The 12,258-nt window shown below is 48.1% G+C and overlaps 1 protein-coding gene across 1 annotated transcript in view; it reads left to right on the plus strand.

Annotated features, from left to right (window-relative positions):
* Positions 1–12,258, plus strand: part of SNRNP48 (small nuclear ribonucleoprotein U11/U12 subunit 48) — a 279,405-nt gene that overhangs the window by 179,963 nt on the left and 87,184 nt on the right. Inside the window, exon 6 of the mRNA XM_069613443.1 lies at positions 8,340–8,461. Coding sequence (XP_069469544.1) covers positions 8,340–8,461 — 122 coding nt within the window. The remainder of the gene's footprint in view (positions 1–8,339; positions 8,462–12,258) is intronic.

The following is a 12,258-nucleotide window of genomic DNA, read 5'->3' on the forward strand; positions in this document are numbered from 1 at the left end:
CTGTTTACTGCCATTTTTTTCTGTTTAATTAGGACGCCACAAAGGCAAATATGAGTTGGTCATTCAATAAACAGGCTCTAGGGTGTGCAAAATGTGATTGCCTTAAGCTAGGGAGAAAATCATTGCCTTGCTTACTTTTTTATTTATTTATTTTGTCATGTCTATAGCGCACAAATCCCAGAGGCATTCTAACTCTTAGCTATCCAACCACATTCCACTGCACTCCCTGGCTCTGCATTAAGAATGCAAGGAAGCTGTAGGTAGCCACTTTTCATTTTTGTGGCCTCCGTTTGGGATAACAAAGCTTCTGGGAAATGGAGTTTCCAAAACATGTTTAACCACTGCATGCAGGGGTGCTGGGAATATGGATGCTCCGGGCCCTAGTCACACCCCTGGCACATCCAAAATCTAACATTGTTAATATACCTTGACAGCAGTAAAGAGGGCACTAATGAGTATGCAGGGCCAGAAGGCCCCTAGACCAGATACAATTCTGATTGATCTCTGGAAGGACGAGCCTAATATTTGGGCCCCAATATTTAATAAAGCTATTTCAAGCAGTGGTCAGCCTTAACAGGGTTCCCAAATCATGGCGCTGTGCTGAGATAGTGCCTATATATAAAAAACGTGTGGGAGAAAATCTGGATAATTATAGGTCTATCATTACTTAACGCCACGGTGAAACTATTTGTCAAAGTGGTCCTGCAACAACTGCAGGACATGGCTAACTTCTAATAGCCTTATCTCCAGGCTGGTTTTCAGCAAGGGCTGAGCACAGTTGGCCAATGCTTTCGCTTGTCTATTGGCTTGAAGAACTATAAAGTGCTAAAAAGAATGCAGGTTTATGCAGTATTTATAGATTTACTGACTGCCTTTGATAGTGTACCCAGCGATCAGTTATGGCAGGTTTTGTTGAGGCATCGGGGTGCCTGTCCAATTGGTGTCTCTGATCGCCCAGCTCTACTCTAACAATTCGGCGGTGGTAAGGTGGGGGTTGGCAGGAGAGACTACCAATCAATTCCCAGTTAACAGATGCATCCGACGAGGCTGTGTCCTTGCCTCGCTTCCGTTCTGTCCTTGGAGCTAATGCAGACATTAATTTACATATCCCCCGCTTCAGGAATTCAAGAACGGGTAGATCCAGCTTTCCGGTAGCAGCCCAGATTCTGGAACTAAATCCCAGCCATCATAAGTAATGAGCCCTCCCTTAATAAATTCAAGAAACTCCTCAAAACATGGCTCTTTAACAAATATTAACTGCACTTCGCACATCCAGGACTACTTATGTACAAATTCCGGGTTAAGCACATAAGTATTGTTTATAACCTAAATGTATGCTTGTAAATGTTATCCACAATGTAATATTTCTATGACTGCGTATTTGTAACTAGAACTAGTTATAGTCCATTAAATAACAAAGTACTTCACCTAAGCAATAAGTTTGTAATTAGCCGAACTACCATGTAACCTCGTTTGAACTACCGTTCTTTCCTGTCATATTATTTAACTACACTGTACCGCAATCCTCCTTACATGTAACAATTAAGACTAAATATACTTGTAATATACGCCGTAATAACCTTGGGTTTGGGCGTACAACAAATGCAATACATAAAAATAAATAAATAAAAGTACAGCCCGCAGAGAGGATTTCCAGTCGAGTTCGTCTTGGGGTCGATTGGTCTCACCAACCCAAGGGGAGCAGTCGTCCTTTACAGGGCTTCTCTTGAGGCGAATTTGGAGCTTCGGCACTGCAGCAGGGCTTCATGGGGCATACCAACGGTCCAGGAGTTGCAGCAAGCTTCTCTTCCAAGTTCTTCTTCCGATTCCTTTGTCCAGTGGTCGACTCTGCCTTCCTTGCAATAGACCTCGCCTTTTATGCAGGTCTTTCATTCGCAGCCTAGCTGTCACTCACACAGCAGGGTTGCTGGCCGGCCAATCACCTTTTGGGTGCATTCCTGTAACCAAGGAGACTAAGCACAGGGAGTTTGGGGCACCTCCCTTGCTTCCTGCCCTGCCAGACACGCTGGAGGCAGAAGCTGGCTTCAGTAGGTCACCTCGCCAAAGACTAAGTGAATAAAGTGACCAAACCTGGTTTGGCGCGCAGAATGAATCTCAAGAAGGACCTTTTATAACAAGAAATGGCAAAAACAGAAGACTGTGGCAATTTTGACAAAATGGGCACCCATGGGTGTTGTACTGCAGTTGCGAACGCAGCCCGCGGTAAAAGCACACAATAGTAGGAAAAGTAAACCATTGCCACCAGCCATTAATTGTAGAAAGGATAACATAAAAATGTTACATGAGAAAGTAGACAAAGGGGATACTAAGTAACCCCTTCAGCACTCTACATAGTGTGTTGGGTCTACAAAGTTACAAAAGGTAAGTAAAGTCAATTTCACTTTACTGCTCTTGGAAACAGTAGTTTATTGAAGAAAAGGTATACAAACCTTTGGGAAATCTAAATGACTTCCCTGTGCCACTCCACTGAAGGTGCTGTGTGTCACAATGTAAAAAGACGAGGCCAATGGAGACTCTAAAACGAAATGGTGTTCAAATCAAGTAAAAATGCACAAGAGAGTGGGGGAAAAAGCTCTCCAAGATAAAAATTAAAAGGTCTAAAGTCTAGCAGAAGAGCTGCGGGTCTCTAAGGTAGAAGGGAATTGGTACATTTCTGAGAATTCTCCCCAACCCCCGGACAGCGAAGGGAAGAAGTTGGATTCCATTGGTAGAAAGGTCATCTACTCTGCAGCGACTATGGTCAAGGTGGCCAACACCTTAGCGATCATGGCCAGATACGACCGTGAGCTTTGTTATAAGATGGCTCCACTCCTGGATTTGCTCCCCGAGGACAAACTGGTCGAGGCTTTGGAGTTCCTTCAGGAAGACGAGGTGGCGTCAGACCACGCCATCACCGTGGCCTTGGACATTGCGGACATGGGTTTCCGCCAGATGGGAAACTGAGTTTGCTTTCATTGTCGTGGCTTGCTCAAGGCCACCAACTTTAGACAGGAGGTCCAGACCAGAGTCCTGGACATGCCGTTCAACGGAGACAACCTTTTCGAGAAGGCAGTCGATGAATCCCTCCAGGCCATCAAGACCAACACGGAGACGGCCCGTGCCCTGGGCACGCTGCAACAGCTCAGTCCTTTTTTCCTCAGGAGGGAAGTCTAGCAGGTCTTTGAAGGGTTTTGGTGGGGGCTTGTCCTCTTAACGCCAACCCTCCCGTTCCACGACCCAGGAAGCAAACTGGGGTCGCTCCAAGGCTTTTGAGGTGGCTGTCGTCCAAGCGGGACTGAACCGGCCAAGACATCTGGCCCCCAGCCCTGCACCCTGGTGGGAGGCCGGCATGTGAACTTAGTCAATGTCGTATGGGAGACCATCTCCACCGATCGATTGGTGCTGGAAGCTTTCGCCCCCTGACACACTTTGGAATTTCAACGGAAGTGTCCCCAAATATCAACGGTGGCCCGACAGGAACAATGCATCCCACAGCTGCTGCTGGAGGTTTGGGCCATGTTAAGAAAAGGGGCGATAGAGCTAGTTCCTAAGTGACTCCAGGGCTCTGGCGTTTACTCAAGATACTTTCTCGTAAGAAAGAAGACCGGGGGCTGGAGGCCTATTCTTAACCTACGATGACTCAAGTACATAAAGTCCCGGAAGTTCAGGATGGTCAGACTGCAGCACATGCTCGGCCAGCTGGAGGAGGGAGACTTTGTCGTGTGATCTAGAGGATGTGTGCTTCCACGTCCCCATACATGAAAAGCATTACCAGTTCAAGGCTCTTCCCATCGGACTGAAGTCAGTCTTCTCCAAGTGCATGGCTCTGGTGGCGGCCTATCTACGACTACAGGGAATCCATGTGTATCCTTACCTCGACGACTGGCTCATCCAGTCCTAGTCAAGGGACATCGCTGTTGAACACACGGCGAGGACCGTCCAGCTTCTGACGGACTTTGGGTTCTCAGTGAATTCTGCCAAGTCCTGCTTGACTCCATTGCAGGACACGCTGTTCCTGGGATCCAGGCTCAACAGTGTCCTGCCTGGCGGCACCATCGAAGGAAAGAATAGCGGCCATCTTGGGCAAGGTGCAACAGATGTTAGCACTGAAGATTGCCATGGTGAGGACCATCAAGTCACTGCTCGGGATGATGTCGTCCTGTATATACCTTATCCGGCTCTGCAGATTGCGGATGCGCCCCCCTGCAGGAATTTCTGGACGCCCGCTGGATCTAGGTGTCCGGGGGCTTGCAGGACAGGATTGCGCTCGACGAGGAGTTCCATTGAGCGAAGAGGTGGTGGGGCGTGCGCTCCAACATAGCCGGAGGCACAGACTTCCAGAGTCCCCTTTACCAGAAGACGGTCATGACGGGACGCTTCCCTGGAAGGATGGGGAGCCCATACCGGACCTCTTCACGCCAGAGGCCTGTGGCTGCTGAGGAGGAGATGCTACACATCAACGTACTGGAACTACAGGCAGTGTTTTGGGCCCTTGAGTCGTTTCTGCCGTCCCTCAAGGGCAACGTGGTGAGGGTCTTCACAGAAAATACCACCACAATGTTTTACATCTGGAAGCAGGGGGGCACCAGATCCACAGCGCTCTCCAGAGAGATGCAGGAGTTGTGGCACTGGGCTGTCGCCCACGGGATGTTCCTCGTTACATTTCACCTGGCAGGAGTAAAGAACACTGTCGCTGACTATCTCAGCAGAGGGCTGCGGTCTTGCCACGAGGGGGAGCTTTGCTAGGATCAAGTGGACACACTTTTCCTCCAGTGGGGCAGTCCCAGCGAAAAGTGCCGGAGGTTCGCCAGCAGGTTTCCCCAGCTGGGGGGAGCATGGGGTACGCATTATCCTTAATTTGGGAAGGCCTGTTTCTATACATGTCCCCCCCCCCCCGCCCTGTTACCACTACTGCTACGAGTCATGAGTCTACTCTGGTACTGGTGCAGGATGATACTCATCGCACCAGCTTGGCCGAGGCAGATATGGTACCTGGACCTTCTCGGCAGGTCAGCGTCCCCTCCAGTAGAGCTGCCAGTGGTTGCAGATCTCGCCAGGGAAGGAGACTCAATTCTACACCACGACCCACGATCTCTGAACCTGAAGGCCTGGCTCCTGCAGAGTTCGGTGGTTAGGAGCTGCCGGCAGACTGCAGCGAGGTTCTCGCCAGAGCGCCACCGACCTTGAAGTGCTACGGACACAAATGGAAGCGTTTTGCAACTTGTTGTTGGTCGCAGAAGATTAACCCTCTAAGGTTCACAGCCCCCCAAGTTCTTCCGTACTTGTTGTCATTGGTTAAATCGGGGCTGGCGCACGCCTCCAAGGTACACCTGGCGGCTATCTCCTGCTACACCTAATCTCCAGGACGTTATTCCCTTTGGTTGCACCGGTTAGTCAAAGAGTTCAGCAAGGGACTGTTCCGTTCGTTCCCGCTGGTGAAGGCTCCGGCCCTGACATGGGAACTCAACGTGGTATTGACTCATCTCATGGAGCCCCCATACGAGCCTATGCATCAAGCTGCGCTCAAGTTTCTGTCTTGGAAGACGGCTTTCCTCGTGGCCATCACCTCTGCCAGAAGAGTAGGTGAGATCCAGGCCCTGTCCTGCAAGCACCCTTATTCGACTTTCCACGAGACGAGGGTGGTGCTGCGGACGCTTCCCTCCTTCATGCCCAAGGTTCCGTTGGAATTTCATCTCAATGGATCCTCAGTGTTGCCTGTTTTTTTTTCTCCGACTCTATTGTCGCCGGCTGAGAGGACTTTGCACTCGCTGGATGAGGCTCGAGCGCTATATGTGGCCAGCACAAAGAGTTTCCAGAAGACTTCTCAGCTTTTTGTGAACTTTGGCCTTGTGAACCATGCTAAGGCCCTGTCCAAGGCTTCCATTTCCAGGTGGCTCTCCGGCTGCATTACTCATTGTCACTGGTTGGCAAACCAACAGCTGCCTGGCCGTCCGAGAGCCCATTCCATCAGAGCAATTGCTGCTATGACGGCGTTCCTGTCTGGTGTACCTGTGCTGAATATTTGCACGGCTGCTACGTGGAGGTCGACCCACACCTTCACGAAATTCTACTGCATCGACGGGGATTCCAGGGAAGAGTCCAGAGTCGGCCAAGCAGTGCTGCGCAACCTGTCCGCTTGAAGGTGAGCCTGGTGAGGAGTGTAAGAGATTGCTTCTGTTGAGCCTTGCCACCTCTCCTGTGGTTGTGTAATTATGTACTGCTTTGTATTCTTTATTCATGAGCATGTGAATCCATGCCAGACCCCGTGCTGCAGAAGTAGCACCTTACTTACCTGTAACTGTTGTTCTCCAGCATGGGTCTGGCATGGATTCACATGCGAACCCTCGACCCTGCCCCTCTGCATCTCTTCTCTTGCTCATATTTCCACTTTACGTGCTACCAAATCTGAAGATGGCTGCCAGAGGAGGGGCTTAGGGAGAGGGCAGTCATTGGCTGGGGGCAGTATGACCCAGAGCTCAGTGATTGGTTTATAGGAGAAAGACCGTTTATAAACGAAAGTAAAACTGTTTTTTCTTTTACCGAGGATTCCGAGCCTGACGACAGGGAATATTCATGAGTATGTGAATCCATGCTAAACGCATGCTGGAGAACAGTTACAGGTAAGTAACCTGTTCCTTACCTAATGCCAAGCAGTTAAGTGTTGTATTGTGCCTGTCTGAGGCGAGGTAGCTTGAGATGTCATGTGGAATGTTTGTGTGGATGATGAAATATTCTGAGTGAGTGTTCTGTGTAGAGGCGGTTACAGCTGGCTGGCCCTGGGTGATGAGAGCCGGTGTTGTCACAGCTAATGTCCTATGTGTCTTTCATGTGGAACTGTAACAAGAAAGATGGAATAAACTTAACTGAAGAAATCTTAGAGCTTGGAACATGCTTTCTAACATTAAGTGTTGTGTAGTCTCACACAGTGTGAATGCACCCATTCTTATCTAACAAAATCTGAAGTCAGAAAAGTGCACTGTTGCATTCTTTGTGTGCTTTGCTCTCAGCCAAAATCCCTTCTACTCATTCACAGCAATGCTACAGGCGAGCAGGAGGAGTTAATAGCATCCAGTCTGTAGGCCACTGAAAGGCTTCACCTATTGGTGCTGGTCAGCCCATAGATATTTATTATTTGCCTGGGCAAAACAAGGACCTTTATTCTTGCTTTAGATTGAAAGAACTCGATATCCCGGACTGGGGGAGTTAGTCCATGGATTTTAAATGCAAGGAAGGCAAAAAAGCCAAATTCACCTATTTAAAGAGTAGTGGTTGAAACTGTCTCTTTTATGCATTGCATGAGAAAACACACTCCCAATGTATGCTTCCCAGCGGGTTGTTCTGCCAGCCTTTCGAAGTCACCAACTGATGCTCCACAGATATTTAGTGATGGATTAGAACATCTTTTTACATTTGAATGGTGTCAGAAGGCACCAGTTTGCCAACTGTCTGCATTCCAAACTTTCCATGATTTGTGTATCCTTCTGTGTGCAGCAGTCTTGAATGTTGTGAACGTATGTTCCATGAGCAGGATCACTCGTGGATTCCATACCCCTCACCAGTAATGCAGTATGAGGCGGGCACGTTTTTCATGCTCCGCTGTAATGCTTGCAACATAGTATGCAAAAAGAACCACACAGACTAACCTCTTGTCTGCCCTGTGTACCGAAGGTGCATCTGGAAGAGACTAACTCTAAATCCCTACACAAAAGCCAAATCAATTGACTACATCAATGCTTGTTTTTCTTTCTCTTCATGCTATCTCTCCCTTATTGAACAGCACCGAATGGCTTACCTCACAATTAAATGCAGTTTCACAACAGGAAATTTGTTTCAACCTTTTCAGGTTGAACGGGGAATGTGGGACCAATTTCTATAGGGAGCAGTCCATTGATGGTGCTGCTGAAAGAACTGTAGTTAATTGGGCTCTGTGGTCTAACCGGTTTTGATAAACCGAAGGTAACAGAATTGTAATAAGATGACTGTTGAGAATTCAGCATTTCTGATCACCTGTTTGCAATCATGTTTTGCTGATTTGCATTTAATGTGGCATTTACCATTCCCTTGTGTAACCAAAAAGACCCGTCTAACAAACTAGAATCATCTTTGTACTCCACATCAGACTTTAACTCTCTTCAGTCACAAGCGTGCAAACCTGAAATATGTTTGGCATGCCTGTTGAATGCTTTTCTGTCAGCTCCATCTATTCTTGGGGCATCGGCTATCCAATCTAAAAGCAATTTCCGTATGTTTCTGCTCCGCATCCTGAACCTTCAAAATAACTATGTACTTCATGAAATTATTATCTGTGAAAGCACCTACTCATTCTCTTTTCATTCAAGATGCTGGTCAAAAAGAGCCAAAATCTCACCTGGAAGTCCTCGCAGAATTGAGGGATTATAAGAGACGGCGCCAGTCTTATAGAGCAAAGAATGTTCACATAACAAAGAAATCCTACACGGAGGTGAGCTTTGTATTAAAATATCGATGTCCATTTCAAAAGGGTTGGGAGACATGATCCAACATTATCTTCCATTCTGTTTTAGCTGCCTTCATGAAATGGCTAATGGTGAAATCCATTATTTCTCCACTAATGAAACAAATAAGCGCTCTTAAAATCATTGTACAGTAAAGATTTACACATTGCTTCCCAGCAAGTTTGTTTAAGAACTGTGGGGGAACACACATGACTAAAACAACCCTGTTTTCTTTGTGCACACCACAATTGGCATGCTGCAGCAACTTATTTCATTAGTAACTAGAAGTCTTGGCTCCACCAACAAGATCTATGAATGAGTGTTCTGCAAGTGTTAGTGCCCCATTTCGTAAAAGACCTGCAACAAATTAGCTGTGAAACATGGGGGCAATTAAACTTTTTTCTGAAAGCCAAGGTAAACGCCTTGTTCAAACTCGGAAGTTTATTAAAGGTACATCTGCATATTTCAGCCCTCTTTGTTTCATCTCCAGGGCTAGTGGTGGCAATTTCTTTTTAAAGTGAGCGTTCAAGGTGAAAGTACGAATATTAGAGCTGGATGATATGAATTATAAATGCAAATGAATGGTTTTCCAGTATTTGTCATTGTCATTTAGTCATACATTTGATGCATCCTTTGCTACGGTACAGGACCCAACAGCCTCCCCCACGTTTTTTTTCCATTCCTTTCTGATCACTGATCTACCTAATGGCGAAGTTACTACAATCATCCCACTGCCTCATTGGTGTGGTGCTAGAGACAAACTGTCCTTCATATGTGCAAGGTTTTGGCTATATTGCCAGAGCCATTCCCATGATGGCTCGGAGTTAAGTGACATGCTGTTCAGAGCTTAAGCATTTATACGAGTCTGCACACTTGACCTGCACGGTACTGCTCATTCAAACTCTTCGTCCAAAGCTTTCTTTTCTATTTTTTTTTATCTGTGCCGTTATGGCCAATAATGGTTTACAGTTAAAGAATTGTGAAGGTCAGTTATTGTATTGCACTTAGAAGAATTGTGTGGGTTAACCATTGCATTGCGCTTGGAAGAACTATGAAGGTTACCCAGTGTTGCACCTGGATGAATTGAGGATAAGCTAACGTATTGCACCTGGATGAATTTCGAGGCAGCCTACGTACACTTTGAAGAATTGTGAAGGTTGCACTCAGAATGTAGAATTTAGCCACGATAATGACCCTAGACTAACAAAGAATTTAGCCTATGCTTTGAATTTAGGAGAATGTAGCCAGTTAAGGAATCTTGAAATTTGTAATCCCTGAATCGACTTTAGGCGAATTTAAGAGTGTAGCCAGTGTATGAAATCTAAGTTACTTTAAAAATGTAGCCAATGCATTGAACCTATATGGAAAACTCGCTGAAGGCACTGTTACTGACCTGCACGCATCTGCCATCATACACCACTCAAATACACTATGCAACACCTCTGCCATAAAAATGCAGCTTCTGTTCACGACAAAAGTTTGATGGGTAGCTGCACACATAATGACTATCGCACTCTTGCATACCCTCTCTAGACCTCTCACCACCCGTCCACATGCTAGCTCGACATGGGTGGATAGCAGAGACTTAACCACTGTGATGCTGGAAATGCATCTGAGGGACCGGGCCTCCATATCCTTGTCCTTTACTGCTTTTTATCGTGTGTTCTGTCGTGTTTTCCGCGCAGGAGTTCATGTGGGACTCCTGGCGGTGCAGCTCTCTTGGTTTGGCGAACAGACCCGTGGGATACCCTTATGGCACCCATGGGTAGGGATGCAACCCTGTGCCCCTAGTGTGTGTTTTTGTGCACCTGTGTGTGACCCACATAGCAGGGTACGGGCTGGTGGCAGCTCTGTGCTGAAATGACGGGTGCCCTGAGCATCCTCCATTTTTTGGGATGCCCAGGCCCTGTCATTGGAATCGGTAGATTCCTGATGGAGACAAAATGGCCCCTTGCCCTCCATCACCTGTTACCTTGATCTTCCCGAAGTCCCGGGAAGCCCTGCCTCTGTCCCTTCCCCCTGACCGGCTGCTGGGTGGAAGTTCCGTATATGGTAGTGTGGAGAAGTGCCGACCAGACTGGCTGGAGCCTTCTCAACGACCGTATGTTGTGGGTACGCCTGTGGGTGGGACCTGGGTGAATGGAGTGTGTGACGAATACGCGTTCTATGTTGTGGGTGTCTAGTATCTGGTGGTCGACACAATGCCTGAGACAGCCCTGCCCGAAACCGGTATGGATGCAGTATGGAGTGTTGAATGGCTCGGTACTTGTCCCAGTACACATAACTTGTTGCGAGTGTCTGGAGAGAAGTGAATGGCCTGAATGCACCGTGTGCCTGATTGGCTACCTGCCTGCCTGAATACCCGTAGTCGTGGTTGAGTGTGACCCAGCGGAATGAATGGGAGATCAACAGTATATCTGGGGACCTCTCACTGCTAGGAATCGTGTTCAGAAGCTGAAGTCCACTACGACGAGTAACTGGAGTAACTGAAGCTTGATCTTTAAGCCCTGCTGGACGAGAAGAATTGCTGTTGCTCTCCTTCGCAATCTGAAATCTGCTGTGCCTCAAGGACTGACCCAGAGAGGACCTGGTAAGGCGCCCTCTTCCCGAGCTATGAGGGGCCATCGTGCACAGCTGATCTTTGCCTAACCTCCCTGGTAGACAGACCTTCGACAGGCTGCCGACCCGATACAGGGATTGCTGCAGAACTCCAAGGAGAAGCGCCCGGACTGTTGTCCACCACTGTCGCCGACTGGAGCCGCCGTGCTCCTGTTTGACTAAGAACCTTCATTGATCCAAGGACGCTCTCGTCCGCATCGTCGCCGCTGTACCCTGCTGGAGAAGGCCTGACCGGCGACGCGCCGAGGAGCATCCACCGGTGGGTTTCCCGCCACCTAAAGACCACAGACACAGACGACTCGACACCCTTGCTGGGCCACAGTTCTTCCAGCTCTTTGCGGTCCAGAACTATCGCCACCGAGGTGCCCCGCACACCTCTTCCTTGCAGGACGTTTACGCTTCCCCGTCAACGAGCACCGTTAGGAACGACGCGGCCACTTCACCGTCGGAGCTCGACCTGTTCTCCGTCGGACGTTCGACCCGTGACTCCTGCCTGAAAGGGAGGACACTCGAGAAGGGCCGTCGATTCCCCGACGCGGAACGCTACAATGCCAGGTACTTTGGGGTTGCAGAACTATTAGAAAGTCTAGTGTGAACAATATATGGACTGGGCTTGTATCTTTCTTTTACAGGTTGCCCAGGTGGGGGGTGGGAACTCCACACAGAACTGTCTAGTGGTACGGGCCAGTACTCTGCCAATTGCTCAACCACCTTGCTTTCCTTCCTCTCTCTACTGCTGGTTTCCTCTTTATTTTGATCTGTGTCTCATCCTGACCGTATGCACTTTAATGAGATCGGATAACGTTGGTGGTACCACTTTAGAACTGTACATATTTGCCATTGTTGATTTTCGGTGTACAAAGTGAGTTATTGTGATAGTGTTTATGACCTTGAATATTAATTATATAAAGACTGTTTTAACCGATCAAGTGAGCGGACATTCCTTTGTGGGTGCTTGGGGACTACACTGTACTTAAGAACCAGCTCGCATCACCTCCCGAGAAGCTAGGCCTTGATTGCTCGTCCATTGCTACCATAATAGAGTATCATGGCAGGGGTTCTCTGTGGCTCTCCTCTACAACAGAGAGCGGAAGTACAGACCACCCCCCCCCCCTCTGTCTTTACAACCACCCCTTCATATCTGCGTATTGGCCAAAATGCACAC

The sequence above is a fragment of the Ambystoma mexicanum genome, chromosome 5p (genome assembly GCF_040938575.1).
Source record: "Ambystoma mexicanum isolate Mex_15411 chromosome 5p, UKY_AmexF1_1, whole genome shotgun sequence".
Lineage (NCBI taxonomy): Eukaryota > Metazoa > Chordata > Amphibia > Caudata > Ambystomatidae > Ambystoma > Ambystoma mexicanum.